Below are 27412 nucleotides of genomic sequence, written 5' to 3'. Positions count from 1 at the left end.
GTCAGGAGTGTCTTTGGTTTCACCGCAGCTTGGACGACAACCGCAATCTGACGTTTTGGTTTGGCTTAGGTGGTTTCGCGCGACAGCATGTCTCGCAAATGGATCTGAACAGGAGGACAATTGTCTACATCATCAATCCGGAGATGGAGTCTCTGTCGGACAGCTTGGAATTCAGGGTGTCAGATCGCCATGGAAACACTGGACCCTCTCACATGTATGGTTAAATGATTCACACATGATCAATATAAAGATTGGCCTTCATTATCATCGCTCTTGTTCTTTGCAGACTTCAACTGAGCTGGTCTAGTGTTGAGCTGTCCCAGCCTGAATACTGCGCGAATGAGCAGGAGGAAAGAGTCTCGGTGGAGATCACCCGGAAAGGAAATCTAGCAGAGTCGTCATATGTCACTGTCAAGGTCTGTAAGACGTGTCATTCACAGGTTGTTGTACACGAGGGCTTCGCAAATGGGGGTCCACGGAGCCGTCGCTTGGGGGTGCCGAATGTACAGTCTTTTCAAGACATTCGAATGTTGTCAGGTTCAATTGGCTTGGCATAAAAGGATTCTTGTAAAAATGTCGGCACTGATATGGAGTTAGTCACTCTCGGGAACCTGGAATTTTTCCGGGTTTCTTCGTGACAGGTGAACGAGGGGACGGCAACTGCGGGAAAAGATTTCCTCTCAAGCTCGTCTTCCCTTATCCAGTTTGATCCAGGTACACGCCTTTTTCTTTCATAAAACGTTGATAGTACGTTGGGTAACATTTCACTTCAACCATGGCGGCATCGTTTTGCCAACAAAAAAAAAAAAGAAAATGATTTGTCCCCACAATTACTTGGTTTGCATTCGCACATTAAAAGCCACATTTCAAAAGACATGATGTTTTTCTGCTTTGGGAAGGCGTCTCACTGAGGATCTGGAACATTGAAGTCATTCAAGATCACCGTGAAGAGGCAGATGAAGTATTTGAAGTTCTCCTCGTTCTTCCGGAAGGCGCAGTCATTGCCAGCGTCAAGAAAGCTCAAGTTACCATCAAGGACCCTGGAAGAGGTAAATAGTTCAGTTTTGTTTTGTTTTGTTTGTATGTGTGTTTGTATGCATTAAAAGGATCAAGTGCATACAGTATATTGCGGTGTTAATATTCATCCGCAAATGGAAACCGCAGGGCAGTGCAAGCAAAACCAGCAACAGGCAGCCTCTATAATGAGGGGAAAGACCCTTCAGTCTGATACATACACTCAGAATTCATCTGGGAGGCTCAGGAAACTGTCCCTTGGCACACAGTCATCCGTCCATGAAGAAGTAACCTTCTCCAGAAAGAACAAATCCAAATCTGTACGTACCTGGAATTCTTATTGTTCTGATGAAGTTTATGCGAAGTGGCCTCACTGCATTTCTTGACAACAACAATTTCTCTCTCTCTTTTTTTTTTCTAAGTCAGGAAAGACTGATGTTGTTCTTATTTTCAGAAAGGAGGAAGGGCAAACGTCCGTGTTGTCAGCAGGGCGAGTAAGCAGAGCGCATCATCAGAGCTCATCCATTCAAAGCACGGCCCTCGGAGAACATTAGCCAATGCCAGAAAAAGTCAACATGTGAGTGAAATGATGTGATTCACGCTGATTCCATACTCTAATCATCATGGTGTCACTTTTTGGAATATCAACCTGTCTAGTAAGGAAGAAATAATAGCAGACCACTCCCCCCTACCACAAACCCTAACCCACTAAACGATGACGTGTGTCTAAAACAGATGTCCAAAACTCCACCGTGTCCTCGGGGTTGGACCTTTCACAGTGGCTACTGCTACATCCTGAACAGGAAGCGCAAAGCGTCATGGAGCGGAGCACATCGAAGCTGTAAAGAGAGGTACACTTGAGCGGGGTGCTCTGACACAATCGCTGCAAGGTGCAAAAGGCAAACTGGGGAAATATCTTGTCATTTAAGATACAGTGAGCCCCTGTTAATCATGGGGGGTATGATCCACACATCCCCACACTAGGTGCTGTCTAAATACAAACAGATACAACATTCTTTCCATTTTCATTTCCAGATATAAAGGCAACCTTGCAAGCGTTTTCTCAAAACGTGACATGGATTGGCTGTGGAATTTTGGCGGCAGGAAACCGTTTTGGATAGGTTTGCTATATACATCAATTCTATCAATATTGTATTAAATGGGTCAAAAACAATGCTTTTCTTTCTAAAATAACAACCTTTTTCATTTTCAATTTGCCTTGCAAAAGATTATGATTGTGTCTGAAGGTCAAGCATGGTCAAGCATTATGTTGACCTTGTTCACCCCCACCCAGGCCTTAATGAGCGAGACGCCCAAGGTTCCTGGGAGTGGGCGGACGGAGAAAGCGTCATCTACACCAACTGGACACAGGCGCCTTCGGCCCCGATCGTGACAGGGAGCAAAATGTGTGTCCTGGTGTGGAGGAGGGCAAAGTGGCAAAGAAGGGACTGCAAGACTGGCCGAGGTCACAGCTATATATGCTCCATCAAGATTTGAATACAGCTGAGAGCATTTGATCCATGCCATGCAATTTTAGAAAACAAATACAACCTCAGGGGAACTAAAATGCCTCCAAAACATTTGTTGCAGCATAATTTTGGTTTATTTATTTGATCTAACCACTGAAAGTATTGAGTACCATGCATTAAACATACCTAGTGCTGATTATATACCGTGGCAATATTTTCTATATACTGTAATGAACACTGGAAAACACCCAAGCGCGTTCTTTTTAGTTTTATTCTTGCAAGAAGAGAAGAGGTAACAAATTTAATTTACCTCCGCACAGCAGTGCGTAATACATTTATCTAACAGACACTTACAGCAACAGTACAGTATTTTCTGTACATTTTTGCATGTGTGTTCAAATATGTTTACAACGCGTGTTTGAACGGTGTGCTTTGATGACTACATACCTAAAATAAATTTTTTTTTAAATCTTGAGATTATGAGCCAAAAGACATCGACATCAAGTGGACAACTTTACTCCTTCCGTGTTAAATGGACCGCCCACCCACCAAATTTAAATAATTGGTCTACCAATCACAAATTGGGGCTGGTCAAACACTCACTGCTGTTTAACCAGTGACGCGCGAAAGCGCGTCGCCATGTTTGTAGGCCTTGATGACCGAAAACAAACAAAACAAAAACATCCAAACAACAACAAAAGAATAAACACAACGGTGCTTCGGAATTGACGTTTGAACGTCCACATTTGACGTCAAGGTAGGACCAAATGACATCATCTTATATGGCTACATGAGCTTCGAACGTCTTTGGGTAATGATTTCTGATAGAGTCCAAAGCCTGTCAAGAATTTGTGACTTTTATCAATTTGTGGCATTTGTGAATTTGTTGTACAGCACATTTTAAACTATAAAATAATTTATGTACAGCATGTTGGTCTTTGTGGTGGGTGCAATGGAACCAGAACTTTTACACAGCAAACGCAGTACGCCCCAATTAAGGAAACCCTGGCTTGTGATTGGTCAGGCGAGACGTCGCTCATTCCAATTGACCAATGATTTTGAAGATCTCACTCCGTTTCAACAGTGACGTAAAATCTGAAATGTTGCCGCTTGAAAAAAAAATGCAAATCGTTAAGAAAAAAACGGAATAATTTTAAAACATAAAGCATTTAATTGTGGCGTTGTTTTGGGCTACAACTGGTATAGTACTTAGATTTCAACTGCATTTAACTCGCAATTATTTGATTACATTGTATTCATTTTGTTTGGTTTTTCATAGATTTTTTTCAAAATGAGCTTTTCTGGAAGTTTGCTAAATTGAAATATACTATAGACTATAATTTTTTTGTGGTTGATGCCATCTCCTAATTATCTTCATTGTATTTGATTACATTTTATACATTGCATAAACAGAAAAATGTCAAATAATTACCGTTTCTTTAATAAAATTACATTGATATCAAATCATTATTTTAATCTAATTCAGTTCATTATTTATGAGTGTGACTATCTACATAAATGTACTTTAAATGTTCATTTTACTTTCATGATGACTTGTATTGTATTGTAGCTCCAGCCTGCAATGTGCTGTCTCCCAGTATGGTTAGCGTGCATTTGCATGTCTTGTTTTGCTACTGGGGCGAGGTTTCCACATAAACACTGGTGACATCTGCTGTCATGGCAACACCATTGTGTTCCCTCCTCCCCCCTTGGCCACCTCCCTCCGCGTTCATACCCCCCCCCCCCCCCCCCCCCCCACACACACCACACTCCACCTTCTGCTTGTGCGCTTTGTCCACGCCGTCTTCGCAGACAAACTGGACTTTGACACTAGACGTGTATGTTCCGCTGAATGGGCAGGGGGGGGGGTGCGGCTTGGTGTGCATATAAAGAGAACGAGCAAAAAAACATTGTTGTTTTTTTCCAACCCCTTTAGTAGGGGTGCTCAGAAATGAGTGAGGACTACCACTACAGACTGGACCCCAGCGATCGCCTCAATGGTTTGGGACAGAGGAGGAAGAGACCCAAGAAGGTAAATGAATGCTCCCCAAATGGCAATTTTGGGGATATCTCCCGAGTGCGCTCTTCATTGTTGTGCGCACCTCTTAAGTGCCTTGGCCAGTAGTAGTAGGAGGCGCCTCTCACATGACAGGGTGGGTCCGACTCCCTCTTTGTGTTGCCTGTTTCCAGATTTCATCCACATCACGCAAGCCATTGGTGTGAGGGGGGGGAAAAAAACAACCCCATGCATTTTGTAGTTTTAATCTATTATTGTTCATTTGAATCCAGGGCCATTTCAAACTAATTAAGATTTGATTAGAGGTCAATAAGAGTGTCAATTATTTATCTGTTAATCTGGTTTGATTTGGTTTTAGAAACGCAGGGCGGGCCTGATCGAATGGTGCATATGGTCGACGATGGGGCCGTAGTTTAGGTTAGGACTAGGAGGGTTGCGGTTTTGGGGTTAATTTAGAGAAGAATACACTATGTTTATGAGGGCTCGGGTTGGATACCTTTATGCTTATGAGGTTTATAGTTGGGCGTCGGCAGGCTTGAAATATGCTTAGGAGGTTTAGGGCTACATTATGTTCATGAGGTTTCCAGTTAAATGTCAATCAGATGTTTTGAGTTCATTTAGGATGGCAGGTTCCGGTTAGATACGTCAATGATCACGAGGGTTGGGTTAGAGTTAAATGAATGGATTTGGGTTGTGGTTAGGATTGATTGATTTGTGTTTTGACATTGGTTCATTGACGGGATGTCTCTTATTGCCGTTTTTTCAAAGAATTGTCTCGTGATGTCATCACTATGCTTCTACCACAGGCTGTGACGTAATCTCGGTCGCTAATCTCGATAACGCTGTTGCTAACCGAATGAGCAGCATGTAAGCACTCTCTTAGACACTCACTTAGTTCATTTGTGTTTAACATTTAAGGGCACAACATTTGCATTTAACCTTTTGTCACCTTTTGACTACCGTACATATATTTATTTAGGTGTATATTTTTGCTAACTTCTTCGCACAATACATTTAAGTTGAATCATTTAGGAGCAGTTTTTTATTTTCCTATTTTTACGCACAATATTCAATGTGTGTATAATGTTACGGTTGCTTACAATAATAGTAAATATACTTTTTAGGAATTGAATTGCTGCTTTGTTTTTGATGAGCATTGTGGCCTACTGCGCGAGTGTATTTTAACCTCATGTGTTTGGAGAAAACAAATTATTTTCGCTCAGATCGCGACAGGCTAAATAATGTCTTCTCTATTATCGCAGATTTATAACTCCCGCAAGAAACAAGAATAGCCGTAACTGAATAGCTGAATTACGTTTTTTTAATTTAGTTTGAGTCATTTAAATGATCTTCCATTATGCAGTAGAGCACCAACCCAGCTGTGTCTTTTTGAGCCAGCTGATCGCATTCAAGACAATACATTATAAAACAATGGGTATATTTCATTGATCACTTGATCTCTTTATTGCATCAACCTGTTTCTAGGTCAATAGAAAATGCCTTTGACCACCTAATCCCATTTAAGAACACACACAACCCTTCGTTTGTTCACGTGCGTATGTGCGTGTGTGTTTGTACGCAAGTTAGCCCGACGGTGTTAATGCCGCTAATCCACGCAGTCAGCAGGACTGTCCTGCACTTAAGCTTCTTCTCCCTTTTTCACATCTTACACGCGTATGCGCTCAAATGACGCACAATTCTTCCTTCTTGCCTTGGATATTCCCAGAACAAAGCCACGTTTGATTGTTGTTGTTGTTGTTGTTGTTGTTGTTGTTTTTTTTAATATTTAACCCCGCCATCGGGAGCACCTGTGATCACAGACATGGTGGTTGGGGAATCAGGCCAGGTAAGAAAAGACAAGTTTGTTTCTATGGCGCCATTCAGATGCAAGGCAAATCTGGCAAGCTTTTACAGAGGCAAAGAAATGATTAAAAATGAGTTTCAATGACAAGATGAAACATAAGCACATGCCAAGGCTTGCAAGGTTAAAATCGCGAAATAAAAGCAAGACGGTGAAAACAAGAAATTGTATTTCCGATTTGAGAGAAAGCAGCAATGAATAATCAAGTTTTTGGGCCATGCGATGCGAGGACAATTGTTCAGAAAAGTTGTTCCACGGTTTAGAAGGAAAGAAACTGCTGCTGCTTCACTTTGTTTGATTCTAGTTCTGGGCACACCTTAAGCCTTATGCGGTCTGGAAGTCTCATAGAGAACTCAAAGGTCTTCAATATACTGCACTCCACTCCCAAAAGGCTAGACATGTTGGGTCGCTGAACCTAAAACACTCTTTACCTTGACCTTCTGTAAACATCTGAATGCACATGTTCAACTTTTCAGTGTTTCAGTATTTTTTGGCGCAACCAGCTGTTCTCTAACAAGGAGCGGAAAGACAACCAGGTCTTTGATCCATGAATAGGCAATTCGATTTTCCCGGTTGAATTACAGTCTCTACGTAAACATCGCGACGCCAAGACAACAATCAGCACGTAACAAGATGTTCTCTGGCGGAAGTTGAAAGTCTCATCAGCAGTTTGATACGGCGAGACTGGAAGAGTCACAGAAAGGCATAGAAGGGGACATCCTTGGGAATTTCCCTGAAGCAGAGAACAGCAAGATGTGCTGCAAAAAGCACAGAAACTTCAAACAGCTGGACATTCACGCATTGAAGAGTTGAGAGACGGTCAAGTTCACCAGGAAAGGATCTAGTGCATTTTAGGCTCATCCTAATATTTCACCTGATATTCCAAACTTTTTGAGCATTCAGAGCGTTATAGAGCCACAGTAAGTTTTTGAAATCTATCCTTGGACTCACAGGACGCAGAGGGAAGACAGAGTAGGGATATTTAGGGCTGGTGTGCTTGAGTTTCCTGGTACAAGCAAGAACTTGAGCCGCGGAATTCTGGACCAGTTGCAGCTGCTAGACTGAGAATGGCCAAAAAATCCCACTGACTACTATCTGCTGATTGTGTATGCCAAGCATGCTTCCTGTGTTTGTAAATGTGTTTGCGTGCCGATATATAATCCTCTTCTCAAATGTAATGCTGAAGCCCAGACTCAAGGTGGTGCCATTGTTTTTACAAAGACTGCATCCGTGTCAACCTCACAGAACTCAGGAGGTCTGGGTTCCAATCTCCGCTGGAACATGTGTGGCATTGTGGGATTTCTCCGGTTTCCTCTCACATTCCCAAAAAAGAAAAAACGTGCATGTTAGGTGACTGAAAGGTTCAGGGAGTACTCTGCCTCTCACCAAAAGCGTTCCGGGATAGGCTCCGTCCGGTCAGCTGCAACTTTAATACGGACAAGCGAGAAAGAAAATGGGCGGACTCATAAATTGCATAGTTCCGTAGGGCATGAGCAAAGTCATGTCATGTCATGTCATCTTCCAAAGCGCTTATCCTATATAGGGTCGCGGAGAGTTGCTGGAGCCTATCCCAGCCGTCAATGGGCGAAGGCAGACTACACCCCGAACTGGTCGCCAGCCAGTCGCAGGGCACACATAGACACTGTCACTGAGCGGGAATCCATCCCACGCTGCCCGCACACAACTCAGGCGTGTGTACCACTACACTATCAGGGACGCCGGCATGAGCAAAGTCTCATGAAAAATCACAGAAGCTCTTCCGTTTTGGTCATTTCCAAGATGTCTTTATAGAAACATTCTTTAATTGAATACATATTCATATCAAGAACTGGCCACATAAAATGGCCTTTCGCCTGTAAATTCTTTGCCCCTGATTGAAAGGAACCACCTGCAATACCGCAGTCATATTCTATTGCTGAATTTGTGGCCTTTTATTTTTGTCAGTAGTAGTGGGCCAGCATAAACACTGTCTGAAGAGCTGATTTCTTTTTACAGCCAAAATTTGAATAGTTCTTCCATTCAATTGTCTTCAGTCCCCACAGTATTGTCCTGGGCCTTCAAAATCAGAAACGATGGCCCACGGGCCTGTGTTTTTTTTTTTTTTTTTTTTTTTTTTTCAGATTTCATAATATACTCCCCCCCCACACACACACACACACAATAACATCCATATTGTTTCCAACCTTTGATTGGTTGGTCAGAGCAAAACTATTCAACCAGAAAAAATACAAATAGTTGAAAACGGCACACAATCCATTCAATAATTAGCATTTCTGTTCAATGTGATGTATTTAGTTTTTTAAATGTATTTTTTTAGATCCATATTGAGGTGCATATGATGTACGTGGCACAGTTGTATGTGACTAAGAGTTTCTATAATCGTGACATGATCGGTGAGGCATTAAAAGGCAGATGAGGTCGGGCAAATCAAACCCGCTGAAGGTCCAGCCACCAAATGCGTTGCCCGCCGCTGCTTTCCAGAAATGCTAGAGCAGTATTTGCCAATTCACAATTCACCCCCTCTGTTAGTTGCAAAGATGGTACCTCCCGTGTGTGGACCACTGCAGATGCTCCCTCCCTCCCTCCTCTCGCATGTTTTCCTCGCATCCTCCCCCAGCAGTCGAGCGACCGTAATCCCACCACCTCTCTCTCGCGCACGACACGAGAAGTGTTGGCACATGGAATCGGGAGGGATTCCGAGAGCCCTCGCAGCCGCGCCTGTCGCTTTGAACCCATAGGGTGGAGCCCTACCCCCACCCCGACCTCTTCCCACTCCATCACTTTTCCCAACCTGCGTGCAGCGGGACGTGGCTTCCGTCCGCAGTCGAGCGGGAGGACTGGCGATAGTTGTCAGGTGTATTTGCTTTTGTCTGAGCGCGGAAGGCGTTAGCGGGCAGCCATGGCGCACGCCGCCGCCCACATTAAGAAGGCCAGGTCTGAGATGGATCCACCTGCGGACCTGAAGGCCCTGGAGAAAGCTAAGGAGAGAAGGCGGCGCTCCCGAGAGCAGGCGGAACGAAAGCGCAAGGTACTCGGGAGTCGTCCCGTGTCATTCATCCTTCGTTTAGTGGGCAGCGGTTACCTCGCCGCACGCCCTGTCATCCACGCCTCAACATCAACATCGTCCTCGTTGTTGTTGACAAGAGACGACCGTTCCCTGTCATGCGCTTGGGTGCCAAAACTATTTTTTGCTCCTCGATAAATTCAAGCCTAATGTTCAGGAAAAACTGCCACCTAAATATCGTACGAGTTTTGTCTGCGTCACAAACAGTGAATAACAGTGAGTAATTGACTCCGCCCCTTAAAAATGCTGGTAATTGCCTATTGTAGGAGTTTAAACAGGCACACGTCATCTTCTGACAACAATCCAGGCTAAATGTAGCTCTTCCCCATGATCTCAGTCTATGTTTATCACTTGGATTTACTTCCTCGACACCAATTACTACTTTCCTATCAGCCTGGACTTTGCCGCCATCTTATGACATCTTCGGGTATTACGGCCCATAAATAAAAGTGCACGTGGGTGAGCTCAGCAAACCTCTCTCGACCACTTTTCCGCCAACTCGCATCTGGAGCAGTGGAGTGATCAAATAGAGTGCTATGTTAGCGTCTGCAGCCATTAGCTATGATCCCAAAATGCATCTCCACGGGAAGTTTTTGTTTTCAAATTGGAACAAATCCTCTCCTGGCGGACTGCTGAGCGCAGAACAAAGCCTGAGGTTGATCTCACCTGTGTTTAATTTGAGTGTCAGCGGTGAATAAAATGAACTCTGACACCTTCACCCCTGCGGCTGTTGTGACTTGAACTTGATCTAATGCCCCGATCCATCAGTTCCCGTCGGATAACACAATTTGGCATTTGATGGTATGCCTTAACTCCTTGCCACAGTGGAAAGCCTAAAAATAAATCTGTAGGCGTTTTGCTGCACCTGCACAGATCCACTCGACGATATCGCATATTGCCAGTGGCAGGCTGTGCATTTTGTAGCCGGGCCTTCCGCGGGGACTTGCCTGACTAATCTACCACTTAATCCCACCACTCTCATGTCGTAATGATAGAAACTATATCCCCAAAAAATGCACAGCTTTTCTGGAGAAGTCTTTGAGAACTGATTTTCGAGTATTTCTGAGACCAAGTCAATTCCTCTCGAATGAAAAATTCAAACGTGTACACACGTCTACAAAGGTGTTTTGCTAGTCCAACTTGGCTGCAACTGTTTTCCACTAACCAACCAACTCAGGTGAATTTGAAAGACACAGTCCCATTGCTAATGTAGTTGAAGTTAAACGGGCCATCACTACGTGATTCTGAAGGCCAAGAGCAGATTACGTTTAAATAGGGGCTACAATCTGATTGTAGAGCAAAATCTATCGTACACCTACTGGAAGCGGAGCGACCGAGAGAAACGTGACAAATTGAAGAGAATAGGCCTGTGGGCAAGAAGAAAAACACAATTTTGTGGAACAGCACTTTCTGTCTACAAGGCAGATGAGCGACGGCAAATTGTGAAAAACGTCGCTTGGTTGGTGGCTCAATCTTGAGCCTGATGCCTGAGCCTGCCCTCAACCCCCACCCGAGCACTATTTTTGCTGTTTTGCTGGCAAAGCCCACGCTCTTATCTGTTGTCCCGATCTAATCCCTGCCTGCTTGCCGCTGGCCGCTCGGCTGACACAATTTCTGTGAAAATATTTCTCTTGGCCATGTTAATCTTTCAGCTCATTCACTCAACAGCTTTGCTTGACTGTATGCGCGAGTCCATCCATTCACTCGCTATATGCCGTGCAGGGCAGCAGGAGGGGTGGTCGCTTCCCCCGAGAGTTGACACTCTGATTCACGACTCGGTAGTACCCCCAACCATCACCGTCCCCCTTCCCGGAGAAGCAAAAATGCAATTTGTGTAGTGCAAAAACTCAAATCAACGCAAAAAACGTTCTTTGGGAGGGCCAAGACATTTCTTCTTAACTGGCGTTTTCTTTTTTTATTGTGTGAGAGCATTTCAGTTGTTTCAAGCATTTCTTTCTGATTGGTCTCGAGATTTTATCAGTGGTTGTTGTGACCAGTCTTAGTTTAAAATAAGAGACATCGTAATTGTGTCAGTGTGGTTTTGCTGACGCTCTGCTTACTTTTTAAGAGTCAAGTCAAATATTCCTGTTCTACCTGCATATCGTTCTGACCAAAGTATGCAACCTTGGTACTTTTTTTTTTTTTTTGGACCAGTTTTTTCAGTCTAAAAGGAGAGATTTTAACCGTCGTGAATGTACACTCATTGCTTCTGAGCATGCAGTACTTTATGGTGGTGGACTCGGATTGACCAAATCCTGGATTAGAGTTTTTATAATCTGGCTGTTGTGGCACTCCAGGCAGGCAGGACGCTGCAGCTCAAAAGGGATTCCACCACTGCTATTGCTATGACAACTAAAGAGGAAGGAACATTTCTCAAAAGAAAAAGCCAGTCTTGCTCTTGCAATTAGAACAGGGCTGGGGAACCACGTCCCACACGTACCACCCGCCTAACAAGGGTTCTCAAACTTTTTGGGACGGCATAATCATTTCTTGAAAATGATTTTGCAGTCGCCACAGACGCCAGCTCATGGACTTCCACGGTGACAACCACTGGCAAGCGCGTTTGGTGTCGTGCTTTCCAAAGCCCCAAAACATTTCACCTCACCATACACCATCAGTGCTCGAAAGACTCGGTCTTTGGAGGGAAGGATCCGATTTCCAATGCCGCCCCATCCTTTTCCGCCCTTGTATCCAGCCTATCCAGCTGACTTTGGGCGAGGGGATGACGTACACCCTGGCCTGATCGCCAGCCAGGCCGGCCGTAAGGCCTTCAGCTCCGATTTAGGGGCCACCGATGACTTGTGACTTGCTCGGCCGCTCGTTTGCAAACGATAGCCCGAGGAGTGGCTCACTGCGGTTCGCGGGGATTGACCGAAGATTTTCCAGATGTTCGGGGGCCTCTGTCTGAAGGCGGCTTGCCAGAACGATGCGGCTTGACTCTTTTTGGAGCATTTTACTCTCTCTCAATCGGTGACGCTCCACCCATCGATGTCAGCGTTTTATCGTGACAGGCTGAACAAATAAATGCTCCTCCATTCCACATTCACGCACCAACGTAACTGAAACAGAGAAGCATGTTTTGCAAAACATGTACTCGGTGAACTGGATTTGAATAATTGGCAGTATTAAATCGGCGACAGGCACATTTGCTGTGTTGTGAATTTACTCTGCGATACCCACCTGCGGTGACCATTTCACTCACTCCACCGTCAGAAATGGTGACGGTAAGACTTCAAAAACAGACTGCCGCAAACGCGGGCGGGGGGGGCGTGGTTGTTATTTTCGGATCTATGCCGTTTAAAGGGTTTCCAAAACTAATATTAGCACACGCTTGAAAGTCAAACCTCATCAAATTCAGGCTGGCTGGCTCTTTTTGTTCTTTGAGGAAATCTCTGTGTCTATCTCTGTCGTAGTCCGACAGCAACACCAGCTTCCTCCGTGCCGCCAGGGCAGGGAACATCGACAAGGTGTTGGAATACCTGAAAGGGGGAGTGGACATCAACACCAGCAACCAGGTAAAAAAAAAAACACGACAACAACGCAGGAATTCATGACCAGAAATGAGTATTTCCCAGCAGCAAATCAGCATTTTGTGCAAGCTACATCCATATTGTGGCCGTTTTTTAAAATGGTGTGCACGACATGCAAATTCATATCAAGTTGGTAGAAGACATCTTCTGGCATTTTCTTACCCAGACGTCCCAAGTTGCTCATGGGAATATTTCCCATTTCGTACACACCTGATACCTATTTCATAGCCACACATTCATATTTTGTGCACATTTGATCTGTTTCAGGGCCACAAATGAATAGACAGTACTGTCGGTGCTAAAGTAGCTATATAGTTGTTACAATTTCAGCACTCTTTATTTTCAACCGCCATTATTTCTTGTATTTGCAAATAACAATGGCACATTCATTTAGCAAGCCAAGGAAAGTGGGCTTCATTCACTTTGGGGGTCAATGACCCCAAAAGAGGGGAATATATGGTTGAATGAAGAAAAGTGAACTCACAGTAGTGAGACTTGTTGTGTAACTGTAGCAAAACATTTCACGTTCCAACCACTGAGTTCCTTTTGAAAGGAATACCGCTGCTCATTTTTGGGATTGTCCTCATCCTTCCAAGAATGGGAGTGGACTTGCTCAAATAGTTTGTGCAATGGGCCCTTATAAAGGTCATGTGTTAAGTAAAGGATCAGACTGATATCAACAAACTGTCTGTGTAAAATCTGGCTTCTTGCACCATTTCTTTAGCCACAACACTAATCAAACAATGCTAATGTAACTCATGTAAACCTGTATCCCAAACCGATACGGGTCCCCGTACTTGGGTTGCGATCCGACACGTATTGCGATACTCAAATATTGGAAAAAAATATATATTCCAAAAACCTGAGGCGTGTGTTTCCAAAGTTTTAACTTCAGTGACATTTGGCATTTATTCAAGTGTCACGATTGAAAAGGGCATAAACTGTTCCAGTAACTGTTCCTGACACACAGGAGTGCAATAAATAAGACTCCATTCACAAAGCTCAACTTTAAGGACCTCAAATGTTCCAAAAGTATGTTATAGAACGTGCAAAACATAACATAAGGGATCGAAAGTATCAGTACTTCATCAACGTATCGATAGCCAGTATCAGCATACAAAGTATCACGATACATTGTGATTTTTTTTTTTTTTTTTTTTTTTTTTTTTTCCCAGCCCTAAAATATAATGTGGCCACAATTTTACAAAAATCTTTTCGAATCTTTCGAATCATGTTTGAGGCTCCATGCACACCGGGGAGGAGAAAAATAACAATCCTATGCTACATTTCTTTGTCAGAATGGACTTAATGCGCTGCACCTGGCAGCCAAGGAGGGCCACGTAGAGCTGGTTGAGGAGCTGCTGGAAAGGGGAGTTGCCTTGAATTCTGCAACAAAGGTGCGGACAAACACCCGTTGGGTCTCCAAAGTCAAACCCGTTGTCATCGGCGTCTAACCGATGTGCGCTTTACGCTTTTGGGAATTTAGAAAGGAAACACAGCTCTGCACATCGCCTCTCTTGCCGGTCAGGCCGAAGTGGTGAAGATTCTGGTCAAACAAGGTGCTGACATCAACACGCAGTCCCAGGTGAGCCGTCCGGGCCTTTTCCATGCGGCCTTCGGTTTGGCTCTAACCCCCCCTTTCTGTGTCTGTGTTGGTGTGCAGAATGGGTTCACTCCCCTCTACATGGCTGCCCAGGAGAATCACCTGGACGTGGTGCGATACCTGCTGGAGAACGGAGGCAACCAGAGCACCGCCACCGAAGTGAGGAGAAACGTCGGAGCTCAAAGCGGAGCACCGTTGTCTTGTGGGGGCGGGGGGGGTTGTTGGGTTTTTTTTGCTGCTAACGCGCACTTCTCTCGCTGACGGCTGACAGGACGGCTTCACCCCTCTGGCCATTGCCCTTCAGCAGGGCCACAACCAAGTGGTTTCAATCCTGTTGGAAAACGATACCAAAGGGAAGGTCCGCTTGCCCGCCTTGCATATTGCGGCCCGCAAAGACGATACCAAATCGGCAGCCTTGCTTCTCCAGAACGACCACAATGCTGATGTCCAGTCCAAGGTATGTCCGCAGGACAATTTTTAGATATTTCTGCAACCATCTAGCATACAGTGCTAGCCACCTTCCGCAACGTAACGAGGAACGCAGTACCGTACTTTAGGCAATATTGGTTTTCAGTACCCGCCACAGCACTTATCAATACAGTACAGTATTTTCCACACATTTTTGTGTTTAAAAAAACAACAACAAGACAAAATGTGTTTTAAAACTGCCGCTTTTCTGTACTTCTGTAAGTTAACTGTACTGAGTATCAATAGAACCATAAAACACACCAGCAGCAAGTTCTTTACCGCCAAAGGCGGCATTCCTCGCTTGACGTCTGGATTGAGCACAGCTGACTTGGCAGTGTTGTGTTATTGTTATTGCTGACGACCAAATTGTACTGCTGAAGTCTCATTTCCGCTCTGCCATCGTCGCTGCCACACTTCTGGTCTTTGACAAAAACGCCGTCCTTTTGAAGCTGGCTAATGTTTTCCTCCATCGTGTCCCCTGCTACAGATGATGGTCAATAGAACGACTGAGGTAGATGGTGCTTTTTTTTTTTTTTTTTTTTTTCTGGCACTGACTTATAGCTTTGTGATTTATTTATTTTTCTGCCACATTCCACAGCACTGTATGACGTAATAACGCTCACTTTAGTTTGCAGTTCACCACTGTTGTTCTTGGCAGTCTCGGCCTCCGTTGCATGGCCACGCCTCTCTGTTGTCTGTGTTCATTTTATCGTCATGTTTTTTCCAGATGCGTTGTACATTTTTGCTGTCAAACCCTAATAATTGGTGACTCTCACTCAACATTAACATGGCTTTTTTTGGGAGACACAAACCTTAATATACCTTGTCATTTAACATTGGTACGTTGCATGCCTTATACTCAGTTGTCTGTGGAATTGAGGGTTGCCAAAACTGAAATTCAACTAACAAAAGCGTCACGATTGCTTCCAAACTCGAACGACGTAAAATTTCAATAGAAAGTAATCAGTAATTGTGCTTTTTTTTTTTTTTTTTTTTTTAAAGAAACGCTCAAAGTAACGTTTCACAATAGATGTGTATGAACAAGAAATATCTTGTTAGGCAGGCAAAGAACAAGCACATTTTGCCTTCGAGGTATTTAATCTCTGTTCAATCGTGACGACACCCACAGATTAGTCTCGCGAAACTCTTGACTGAAGAGATACAGCAAGTCTGCCATTTTGGTTTGAAGCGGCCATTTTCTAGGGGTCCTTCCAAGATAAACTAGTCTTGCGGTCTTGGTTTTGGCACCTAAGCACATTTGAGAATATTATCATTTTAACGGCATTTTGTCCTACATTGCATGCTTACAATTTGTCACAATTCCAAATTAATTTGAGTTACTCTTGGCAGCCCTCGTTAGATACTTCAGGATTCCTGACCAGCTATGTCACATGCATGTACACGCCTTTGCTGAATTTGCCTTCGTTTGGTGTTTGATGACTGTGCAATGTTTTGAAGCCATCACATTAGTCACTGAATTCTCAGCACTTTTGTAAACGACTTTTTCACATGAAATCGGACCAAAACGTACAGAATGGCAAGGTAAGGCAGACATTTCACAACTACTCCAACCTGCTCTGTAATTGAACATTTCTAACACAATTTCTCATTACTAATGCTAAGACTTTGATGACATCAAGTCAACATATGTTCAGTATTTTTGCTTTTGGTTTATTTAAAAAAAAAAAAAAAAAAAGTTGCGCTGTGTCTACTCTGATTGTATAAATGCTGGGATGATCCAAAGGTCAAATCTAGGAATTTGCTTCATGGTTTAGCCTTGGTGGAGGACTGCGCTCAAATGTCACCACACGTGGAATTTAGATTTGGACCAGTGTTAATTAGAGACCACTCCAGCCTCCTTCTGTTGCTGTTTGTGGGTCTCGCTACCTTCAGTTTGTCTTGAATTACTGAAAAAGCATGCTCCACTCACTGGGTCTAAACTAGGGCCTGACTGATCCGATTTTTATTTATTTATTTTTTTGGAGGCCGATGCTACAGATTTTTGGCTGATAAAAATTCTGATTACCAAATAATTGGCCAAATAGTTTAATTAAAAAAATATATATAATGCATCAAATATTCCCCCTTCACTTTGTGTTGAGTGACCGGTCCATAGAATGACCTTGTATAGATTTTTGTGTAATAAATAATAAAACCAGTATTACTTGTGTACAATTGCTGTATATGGCGAGAGTCGGTAAAGGTAAAAATAATCGGCAAACATCGACCATTTTGGCCGATATTTGAAGGGCATAATTGGCCGCTTTAATCGGCTGTCCCATTAATTGGTCGGGGCCTAGTCTAAACCAGGCCAATGAGCATTGAAGAGCATATCCATCCGCACTGTGAAGACCCACAAACAAGCAGCAGCCAAAGGAGCGTGTTTCACATAGACGGCTTTTTTTTTTTTTTGAATTTCCCACCTGTGCTTGCTCAAGACAAAAGTGAAGGCGGCAAGACTCACAAAAAAGCAGCAACTGAACGCGTCTGAGGTGCTCGTCTTTCTCAGCATTTATGCAATTCCTGAAGCGAATCTCAATGTTTTGTTTCAATATAATTTGATCCTAGCGATTTTGGAACGATTGCAAGATTGCTTGCCTGCACTCATCGTTTTTCCCTGCATTGTGTCCCATCTTTGACTTTGAAGTGATTGTGACAGACAGCCTGCACGAAATGTGTTTGAAGTGTTGCCTCTTTATTGCTTTCTTACCTGTGATTGGACTTGCTACTTTTGATGCCATTTGATTCCAACGCGTGCATGCTGTAAGCGAAGGTCCTTTCCTTACGGCTTTCATCTCTCATTCCTGCACGGTAGAGCGGATTCACCCCACTGCATATCGCTGCCCACTACGGCAACGTCAACGTGGCCACGCTCCTACTGAACCGAGGGGCAGCCGTGGACTTCCTTGCCAGGGTAAGAACCAGCGATTAGCAACCGCTGTGAGATCATCACCCACTTTCATGCAATTGCTCTGATAATCATTATTTGTTGTACAAATAATGTGCTTCTGTTCATTTCGCTATGCCACTGACATATAGCTACATGCAAAATAATGAAATGCTCTTTCACTAGTTGGCAGAAGGCACAATTAACCTGTCCTTACACGTCCTGGTATATAAGCCGCATCCACTCCATTTAAATGATGATAATGACAAAAACGATACATAAGCCGCACCTATCCACTGTATGTTGAAAAATGAGATATTGACTGCATGTACAGAACGATTTTGAACTGTAAATGTACCTGAACAGATTCTTTCCCAACAGTGCCTTTTAACACGTCAGCAACTTTGCTCATTGAAACGGAACACAACCAAGAGAAAATCCACAGAATAGCCACACCTTTACATAAGCCGCATGGTTCAAAACCCAGGGGAAAAAAATAGTGGCTTACAGTCCGGAAAATACGGTGCATGCAAATTTTTGCAGTGTATCATAAAGTACAAGAAACATTTCAGATCACCGACTATTCCGAGTGTTCCGACTTTCCCGATTTGTGTAATAACGGCGCTTCTCTCCTTTGCAGAACGGCATCACTCCCCTTCACGTCGCATCTAAGCGAGGCAACACCAACATGGTTTGCCTGCTACTGGATCGTGGCTCTCAGATAGACGCCAAAACAAGGGTGAGTGCTTTGAGAAAGCGCCTCAGTCAATACCCGCTTCTGTCTGCGGTGATACTTTAGCCAGCGATTCATTATCATTGTGGGGGAAGTGCATTAAATCCCTTGGCGGTGCCAGCTACCCGTTCAAAGTATTTCATTATGTTATACAGGCAGCCTCGATTCACAGGCTGAGTTTACCCTCCCCAAGGGAGGCTTTCATTAGATTGCTGATCCGTCACAAATTCCAAATATATCGCAAACTTTTTGTGAGTACTTTTCGCTGGCTCTTTTTGAACAATAAATTCATTGCCTTTATTGCTTTGCTCCCAATTTGTATGAAAGTGGGTCATGGGAAAATGAAGAATGGAACCACTGCTGTGAACGCTCTCTCCTCTCTAGGATGGCCTGACGCCGCTCCACTGCGCAGCCCGGAGTGGACATGGCACAGCCGTTGAGCTTCTCCTGGAGAGAGGAGCGCCTCTGCTTGCCAGGACAAAGGTAGCATTTACGGGACCGTCGCATTCACGCAGATGGGCAGTCACGCCACATTTTTTTCATTCTCTACGGGTTTGAGCATTTTAGGGCTGAAAATATTACGTATTACATTAGAAATTTCACTAGAATAAAGTTTACAGTATTACAATAATGGAGCCATAAATGAAAAAAAAACCCTTTTTTTTCAAAGCAATTTTGTAACAAATACACTTGGAAAAATGTTGAACAAAAAAAAAAAAAACGTTTTTTTCTTTAAAAATTTAAAACGATTTAACAAGTAGCATTCTAGGGTTTTATAAAAATCAAGTTATAATACTACCGGAGGAAAGGTGATATTTTTCAAGAGAAACATCAAACATGTCAGATGGGGTGTGTGCAGGTTAGAGGCTTTGCACCAAGTCTTGGAAAATTGAAGGGGGTGCATAGCAAAAAAAAAAAAAAAAAAAAGTTCTTTGCTTTCATTGCCATTTTGAAGGACTCTGATTCATTTTAGTTTTGAGGGCACTTGAGCCAACTGACCAGAATAATACATGAAAAAATGTTTTCATTTCAGCAGAATACAGTTGTAGTATCATGATGCTAAAGTGAGAATTTCAAAGGAAAGAAAAGTTGATCTGGTGCCCTTGGTTGCTCCCCAGAATGGCCTGTCCCCCCTTCACATGGCGGCCCAAGGCGATCACGTGGAATGCGTCAAACACCTTTTGCAGCACAAGGCGCCCATCGGCGACGTGACTTTGGACTACCTGACGGCTTTGCACGTGGCAGCCCACTGCGGCCACTACAGAGTTACCAAGCTGCTTTTGGACAAGAGGGCCAACCCGAACGCCCGGGCATTGGTACCGCCGCTCGTTCCTATTTTCTCATTTCAAATGATAACTTGGTGGCTGTAAGAGCAGTCAAAACATTCCCACTCATTCCACAGAATGGCTTTACTCCGTTACACATTGCTTGCAAGAAGAACCGGGTGAAAGTCATGGAGTTGCTGGTCAAATATGGAGCCTCAATCCAGGCCGTTACAGAGGTACTTTTTGAAATAATGTTTTTGTTTTTTGTTTTTTTTTTTAAAGTGAACTGCCTTTATTGATAATGGGCATTGCTTCCGTTGACTTTTGAAGGTGTGTGCGATGTCTCCAATGTTGTGTGTCTGCAAACCTGTCACTCCTGTCACTGCAATTCGACTGTTGTTTTCCACCGTGTGTGCGCAGTCGGGTTTGACGCCCATCCACGTGGCAGCCTTCATGGGTCACCTCAACATCGTCCTGCTGCTGCTGCAGAGCGGAGCTTCACCGGACAGGAGCAACATTGTGAGTCAAAATGCGTCACATTGACTTGATGAGCGCACCACCGCAATGACCTGATGCACCAAACGTGTAAACGCTGTGCAGCGGGGCGAAACATCGTTACACATGGCGACCAGGGCCGGACAGGTGGAGGTGGTTCGCTGTCTGCTGAGGAACGGAGCAATGGTCGACGCCAGGGCTCGGGTGAGTGCCGCTTGGACCCTTTTCGGAAAATAGGAGGGATGTCACGATGAGTGGGAAGATCGATTTGAAACTGCTTCAAATGTGCACCCATGTGAAAAAATGAAACAATCCATATTGACATTTTGATCACAAAAGGATTTGTAATGATAACAGTCAAATCTGTTGTACATTTATTTATTTTCATGTTTAGTTTTGGCACACTGAGAAGTCAAAAAATGGAGTTCATTAGTTCATTTTCAAGTGCTTTTTGTCAAGTTACAAAAAGTTACTGTTTGTAACAAGGACAAATTGCAGATGTTATAAGAAAAACATATTTTGGTTTTGAAATGAGTCATTTTGTATTTAAAAAAAAAAATCAAATGGAATCGTGGCTTGAGTGAATCGCTACATCCCTAGAAAAAGGGACATGAATATTATAAGAAGAAAAGCTGTAGTATTACAATGAGATAGTTCTTTTGTTGTGTTGCGTTCAGGAGGACCAGACCCCCCTCCACATCGCCGCCCGGCTGGGCAAAACGGAGATAGTCCAGCTGCTGCTGCAACACATGGCCCACCCTGATGCGGCCACAGCCAATGGCTACACTCCCCTTCACATCGCCGCCAAGGAGGGCCAAGTGGAGACCGCCTCAGTGCTACTGGAGGCGGGGGCTTCACACTCGCTGGCCACAAAGGTGGGTGGAGATTCCAATGACGCTTAGCGATGGGACCGTTTCTTAGTGCAACCAATCATATTTCAGATTACCTCCAATATTTTTCCATTCTCTGGTTGGTTGATCCGAGAAAGAAACTGTTCAGCATTCAAAGAGTAATCAATTGACGGGCTTTGGTATTTTTTCCACAGAAAGGATTTACTCCCCTTCACGTTGCCTCAAAGTACGGAAGTCTTGATGTGGCTAAACTTCTTCTGCAGCGTTGTGCGCCGCCTGATTCTGCAGGCAAGGTAGGCAGCGAAAATACGAAGCTCCCAGAAACGTGTGCCACTCATATGAGCGCAATTAGAAGTTGTCCTTTTAAGAGTTTGCCCTCTCTCGTCGTGATAAAAGTGAGAATATTTGATTCTAAAGCCTGACCCACTATTACAAGACCAAAGGAGCCATTTAATGTCATTAAGAAGAAAAAAAAAAAAAAAAAAAGGAGGTTTGTACAGTGAAGTTAAAAAAAAAGGACAAATATTCTGACTTTCTCTGGTAGAATGGCCTCAGCCCGCTCCATGTTGCAGCCCATTATGACAACCAGAGGGTGGCGCTTGTGCTTCTGGACAAAGGAGCGTCCCCTCACTCCATTGCCAAGGTGAGACTTCAACTTTGAATACTCTGCTTTGCATTATTCCGAATTGTTTATGATGTGAAATCTTGGTAAGCTTCAGAGGCGGGACTACATGACATGGTCATAAGTAAGTCTCAGGGTCACTGATAGTGTAGTGGTACACACGCCCGAGTTGTGTGCGGGCAGCGTGGGATCGATTCCCGCTCAGTGACGGTGTCTATGTGTGCCCTGCGACTGGCTGGCGACCAGTTCGGGGTGCAGTCTGCCTTCGCCCGTTGACGGCTGGGATAGGCTCCAGCAACTCCCCGCCACCCTGTATAGGATAAGCGCTTTGGAAGATGACGTGACATGACAAGTAAGTCTCAAGCCGTAACTGAAAAGTTTCATCCAAGTAACAGGCAAAAAGTCGAGCTCCTCCTCAGTTTCGAGCAGGCCAAGTCAAGTCGTTTCTTGTATTTGCTTAGTCACAATATATATTTGCCCGTAAGCCGCTTTGGACTCCGTAAATTAGTCTCCATGTCCGTTATTGAATTGTCTACTCCACTAAACGCATAACCAACATGTCTTCAAAGTGACAGATGAAGTTAGATGGCATAGTTGTTGTTGTTGTCGCTTATTTCTCAGTTGCTGACGTTGCGTGTAGCCATCCTGTTTTTCCTGATTTGATGAAATCATAAAAAATGTCCTCCTTGAATCCGAATGACTAATCTTTTGATGTGCCTCTGTCCAAAAAAATACCTTTTCTTTCAGAAACAAAACACCTGACACACTATGTTAGAAATAGACATTTTCCAACATAACCAGGCAGGCTTGTCAAGTCATGTCGTTCGCCACTTAATGAAGGAATGTGAAACGTTGGCAATCGTAGTTGTGCCTTCTGTGTCTTTCTGGAGCAGAACGGTTACACCCCTCTCCACATTGTGGCCAAAAAGAACCAATTAGACATTGCGGCAGTGCTCCTGAAGTGTGGTGCTGAAACCAACGTCCTGACCAAACAAGGCGTCACGCCGCTCCATTTGGCTTCGGAGGAGGGCCATGCTGACATGGCTTCCCTGCTCCTGAGCGACGGAGCTCAGGTCAACGCCCCGACTAAGGTACTGTGGTCGGAGGCGTTCATTCATGCCCACTCTTGTGCCCGGACTCACGAAAGGTTGGGCATGTCAGCGTTCTGTGTCAATAGCATAAGATGCTCGCAACGTTATGGCGCCACGGCAGGGTTATAATAATACTTTTGGGTTTTTCATTATATCTATTTTTTCATTCCCTTTTCTCATTTGTTGTTTCATTTCATTTAGTTTTTATTTTTGTCAAAAATGCTTTGTTGTAATTTAGTTTTCATAGTTTTAGGATTACTTTTTTGTTGAGTACAAGATTTAAAAAAAAAAAAAAAAAAAGGTCTCTAAGTTAAAGTAAGTTAACGCTAGAAATCTCAAACATCGGTTTGACCTTCAATTTCAAAATAAATAGATTTAAAATGCACATCGAAAGCTTGTGTATGATGTGAATTAACAAAGACAAAAATGAAGGCCCTTTTTGCCATAATTACACTTGATTTTAGTTTGTTTTAGAAACGTAAGAAGTAGTTTCAATTAATTTTCTCTTTTATTTTATTTTGTTGACAAAAATGTTTCTTCAATTTTAGTTTACCGGTAGTTATTTTGTTGGTTTTCGTTAAATATAAAAGCCTTGCTCCACGATGGTTTGTAGCTTTCTAGAATCAAGCATACAAACAGCTAGCATATTAGCATGTGATAAATTCACCTTTTGAGTTCATGTTGTACAATCATTTGCCTTAGCGCGTTCTGCCTTCGAGTTGCTATCTCACCGTCATTTACTGTACCAACTATTAACATGCTTGCCTGTTTTCTGGGAAACGGAAGCACACCATAGTTAGTTGGTCATTGTTTGTGTGTTGCGCTCTCCGCTTTAGTGTGGCCTTGCCGCCCTTCATTTGGCAGCACAGGATGACAAGGTTGCCGTTGCAGAGATCCTTGCCAAAAATGGCGCCAACCTCAACCAGCAGACCAAAGTAGGACACGAAAAAAAGTTGACATACTACATGTTTCATAGAAAAATGAAACGGAAGCCGGGCCGCGATCACACATTGCTTGCTTCACCGGTTTGAGACAAGGTTGCGTTTGTTTTACAGCTGGGCTACACTCCACTAATTGTTGCATGTCACTATGGAAACACCAAGATGGCCAACTTCCTTCTTCAAAGTGGTGCCAGTGTGACAGTAAAGACCAAGGTATGAAATTCATAATGAATGGCTCTGGTCGACGTGCTCAGAAGCACGATATAGCGCGGGAACACTTTGTCACATTTTGGATGTCGCTTCAAATCGAACGCTTGCACAGAATGGATACGGCCCTCTTCACCAGGCGGCCCAGCAGGGCAACACGCACATCATCAACATACTGTTGCAGTACGGGGCCAAGCCCAACGCCGTCACTGTGGTCAGTTCACGCACATATGCATCCGCGCATGCACACGCACACGCAGCGCACTACATCACATTTCTTCATTTTTACAAATGTTGTCTTGGCCAGAATGGAAACACCGCTCTCGGTATTGCTCGGCGGCTGGGCTACATCTCTGTTGTGGACACGCTGAAGGTCGTCACAGAGGAGATCATCACCACCACAACGGTATGCTACATCATCCAGTCGCCAACGTGATTAGGTTGTGAATGAAATTGTGGGAAAAAAAATACATAAATAATCCACCGCCACCACCAGACGGTGACAGAGAAACACAAGCTGAACGTTCCCGAAACAATGACAGAAGTACTGGATGTCTCGGATGAAGAAGGTGAGTCACAAGAATCGTTGGTTTCGCGGTGTACCGCTGCTAAATTGTGCTTCATCGTTCGCCTCCCTGATTATTTTGAGGATTTCTTAAAGCGGAAATCAACCCAAACATATTTTTTTTCAAGAATATGTTCTACGCAGGCCCACGAATTGAAACGCGGCATTCTGATGAATATTGCGCTTGCGGAATAGGAGTTAAGCAGCAAAATCCACCCGCTTTTTAGCCATTTGAGGGGGCGGCCATTTTGTCACTTCGGGGACTGAAAATGACGCCACAACTGCCCACAGGGCTCAGGCAACGGCGAATCACGGCTCGGCTTCAGAAAACAGGTCCGCCGTGATTGGTCGTTCGTTACCTGAGCCCTGAGCAACTTCGATCTCATCTTCAGTCGACAGAAGTGACAAAATGGCCACCCCCACAGATGGCTAAAAAACGGGTGCATTTTGCTGCTTAATTCCTATTCCACAAAGGCAATATTCATCAGAATGCCCTGTTTCAACTAGTGGGCTTGCGTAGAAAATATCCTTGAAAAAAAATATGTTTGGGTTGACCTCCTCTTAAAGCAATTTTTGACTTTGCCACTGCCAAGGCGATGACACCATGACGGGCGACGGAGGGGAGTATTTAAGGGCGGAGGACCTCCGAGAGCTTGGAGATGATTCGCTGCCAGGACAGTATCTGGATAACATGAACTACCTCTGCTTCAGCAATGAGGGGGCGCACACTGCCGGGTAAAGTAAACCCTAACCTCACTGGACAATAAAAGCCTAGCACTTAGCTGACTAGCACATATCGGACTGACTACTCCCACATCTCGAGCTTACTCTACTCTGTCTCCTCTTCCCCCCCCCCGCAATATTTCTAATGCAGTTCCGAAAGGTCTTTCACCCCCACGCGCCAAAGCTACTATCATAAACATGAAAACATGATGGATGAAATGCTCAACTGTCAGGTATGTCAGATGTAATTATGGTTTCCAAACTGAGGGTTGTGGGCTAATTCTTATTGAGTCCCTTTCCCAAACTTTTTTTTTTGTTTTTTTTGCTTTATCCCAGACGTCATCGCTTCCAAGGGAAAATGAGCGAGACTCATACCGACTGAGTTGGGGCACAGAGAATCTGGACAACATAGCTTTATCCTCCAGTCCTCTGCACTCTGGGTATGTTCAGTAATTAAAAAAAAAAAAAAGTTTGGTGGCAGAAGTGATGACAAACCCAACAATAATCGCAAGAATGACACAACTTGCCTGAAGACCAGTAGGGTCTCCTTCCATCCTCTGAGTTCCTCCGAAATTTGCTTGATGTTTGTTGTCCGAGGTCAGCTCCCAATACTGACACCATTGCTAAGGTGGTGGCTAACGCTAGCTACTCCTCTGCTGCCATGACACCTCCGACGAATCGGGGCATTTGGGTGCCATTTTAGGGTGTTAACCAGAAAGAGCAGAAAAATACACAGATGGATAGTTTTGTTCTTCAGAAGAATTTGATAGTTGTGTTTATTTGTCAACGTTAGCAATGGTTTACTGTACTTCTCTTCTACGGAGCTGAATTGATTCTGACATACTCCTTCTTCTCTCTCTGGGTTTCATTTTGGCTGGAATTCTGTCCGATGTTTTTAGCCGTTCCTCCCCATGCCGTGAGCATACGAACCACAGCAGGTGATCTTCCACGCCTTGATTCAGCCATTCCATCATTTTATTTTATTTTTTTTTTGCCCATTTTTTTTTGCTTCATCTCATACTTTTGTTGGGGACGTTCTTGTCATCCTCTCACTATAACCTCAACTTGACTGTATGTTCTTGTGGTTGTATCTTCTTTCTTTTGAACACTGTTTTAAGCCTATCAAGGCAAGATGGAAAAAAAGTTCTTGTGTGTGTTATGATGACATTAAAATATGTATATACATCACAATATGGACAAATGTTTGTGGGCACAAACACCTTAGAGAATCCAAGTGCATAACTCCCCCCAAACTTTAAAGTGGAAGTCAACACAAACATATTTCTTTCAAGAATGTCTTCTATTCCACTAGTTGAAACATGGCATTCTGATTGATGTGCGTTTGTGGAATATCAGAAGTCCACCCAGTTTTAAGTAAAACCAAGTTGGTCAACGAGGTCCAATATGCTAGGTTGGATTAGAAGTACTGAAGTACTAACGTGCCTGCTGTCCTTTTCACCAGCTTCCTGGTTAGCTTCATGGTGGATGCAAGGGGCGGATCTATGCGGGGCTGCCGCCACAATGGCCTGCGCATCATCATCCCGTCTGGGAAGTGCAGCGCCCCCACGCGAGTGACCTGCCGGCTGGTGAAAAGGCACCGCCTGGCCAGCATGCCCCCCATTGTTGAAGGCGAGGGTCTAGCCAGCAGGTTTATTGAGGTTGCACCGTTTGGAGGCCAGCTTCTTGGGTAAGGACGCAGACTCTTTCCTTTTTCTCTCCCTGGTTTGAACTTTCTCCGCAATTCTGTCCGATGTTAGTTGTCAGAAATTGGATAAAACTTGGCATCCAAAACCAAATGCTGTTTGCGTGTCTTTTCTCACTGAATGCTGCGTATCGGAACGTCAATGGCACAGTAAGCTCCACCTCCCCAGTGCGCCACCACCTCTCAATGAGGGCGAGAGTTTGGTGAGCAGAATCCTCCAGCTTGGCCCGCCGGGGACAAATTTCCTGGGGTAGGCTGCTAAAAAAAGAGAAGGAAAAATTGTGCACGCAAACGAATGCATTCT

At 44.1% G+C, this 27412-nt stretch overlaps 2 protein-coding genes across 16 annotated transcripts in view; both read left to right on the top strand.

The window, feature by feature from the left end:
- frem1a (Fras1 related extracellular matrix 1a) overlaps positions 1 to 14291 on the top strand; it is a 28764-nt gene extending 14473 nt beyond the window's left edge. The window contains exons 27-37 of the mRNA XM_086024276.1: positions 70 to 214; positions 287 to 416; positions 642 to 714; positions 900 to 1049; positions 1165 to 1334; positions 1469 to 1591; positions 1750 to 1865; positions 2050 to 2135; positions 2309 to 3240; positions 12839 to 12940; positions 14254 to 14291. Of these exons, the coding sequence (XP_085880402.1) occupies positions 70 to 214; positions 287 to 416; positions 642 to 714; positions 900 to 1049; positions 1165 to 1334; positions 1469 to 1591; positions 1750 to 1865; positions 2050 to 2135; positions 2309 to 2511 (1196 nt within the window). The 3' untranslated portion in view covers positions 2512 to 3240; positions 12839 to 12940; positions 14254 to 14291. The remainder of the gene's footprint in view (positions 1 to 69; positions 215 to 286; positions 417 to 641; positions 715 to 899; positions 1050 to 1164; positions 1335 to 1468; positions 1592 to 1749; positions 1866 to 2049; positions 2136 to 2308; positions 3241 to 12838; positions 12941 to 14253) is intronic.
- The window catches only part of LOC147150690 (ankyrin-2-like), a 35312-nt gene continuing 12201 nt past the window's right edge, over positions 4302 to 27412 (top strand). For 7 of the 15 annotated variants that reach the window (XM_086024272.1, XM_086024267.1, XM_086024266.1 and 4 more), the window contains exons 1-29: positions 8947 to 9389; positions 12839 to 12940; positions 14254 to 14352; positions 14442 to 14540; positions 14619 to 14717; positions 14830 to 15015; positions 15514 to 15537; positions 17842 to 17940; positions 18554 to 18652; positions 19031 to 19129; positions 19765 to 19962; positions 20049 to 20147; positions 20332 to 20430; positions 20512 to 20610; positions 21084 to 21281; positions 21452 to 21550; positions 21802 to 21900; positions 22773 to 22970; positions 23807 to 23905; positions 24026 to 24124; positions 24234 to 24332; positions 24426 to 24524; positions 24615 to 24687; positions 25277 to 25418; positions 25558 to 25639; positions 25743 to 25846; positions 26306 to 26344; positions 26869 to 27093; positions 27260 to 27358. In XM_086024272.1, coding sequence (XP_085880398.1) covers positions 9261 to 9389; positions 12839 to 12940; positions 14254 to 14352; positions 14442 to 14540; positions 14619 to 14717; positions 14830 to 15015; positions 15514 to 15537; positions 17842 to 17940; positions 18554 to 18652; positions 19031 to 19129; positions 19765 to 19962; positions 20049 to 20147; positions 20332 to 20430; positions 20512 to 20610; positions 21084 to 21281; positions 21452 to 21550; positions 21802 to 21900; positions 22773 to 22970; positions 23807 to 23905; positions 24026 to 24124; positions 24234 to 24332; positions 24426 to 24524; positions 24615 to 24687; positions 25277 to 25418; positions 25558 to 25639; positions 25743 to 25846; positions 26306 to 26344; positions 26869 to 27093; positions 27260 to 27358 — 3284 coding nt within the window. In that variant the 5' untranslated portion in view covers positions 8947 to 9260. Of the gene's footprint in view, positions 4516 to 8945; positions 9390 to 12838; positions 12941 to 14253; positions 14353 to 14441; positions 14541 to 14618; positions 14718 to 14829; positions 15016 to 15513; positions 15538 to 17841; positions 17941 to 18553; positions 18653 to 19030; positions 19130 to 19764; positions 19963 to 20048; positions 20148 to 20331; positions 20431 to 20511; positions 20611 to 21083; positions 21282 to 21451; positions 21551 to 21801; positions 21901 to 22772; positions 22971 to 23806; positions 23906 to 24025; positions 24125 to 24233; positions 24333 to 24425; positions 24525 to 24614; positions 24688 to 25276; positions 25419 to 25557; positions 25640 to 25742; positions 25847 to 26305; positions 26345 to 26868; positions 27094 to 27259; positions 27359 to 27412 lie in introns of those variants that run through there. The other 8 variants (XM_086024273.1, XM_086024269.1, XM_086024270.1 and 5 more) reach the window with 4 other exon arrangements.

This window comes from Filicampus tigris, chromosome 2 (assembly GCF_054856515.1).
Source record: "Filicampus tigris isolate MCC_2025a chromosome 2, RoL_Ftig_1.0, whole genome shotgun sequence".
Lineage (NCBI taxonomy): Eukaryota > Metazoa > Chordata > Actinopteri > Syngnathiformes > Syngnathidae > Filicampus > Filicampus tigris.
The sequence above is the reverse complement of the archived record's forward strand: the minus strand, read 5'-3'. Positions and strand labels throughout refer to the sequence as shown.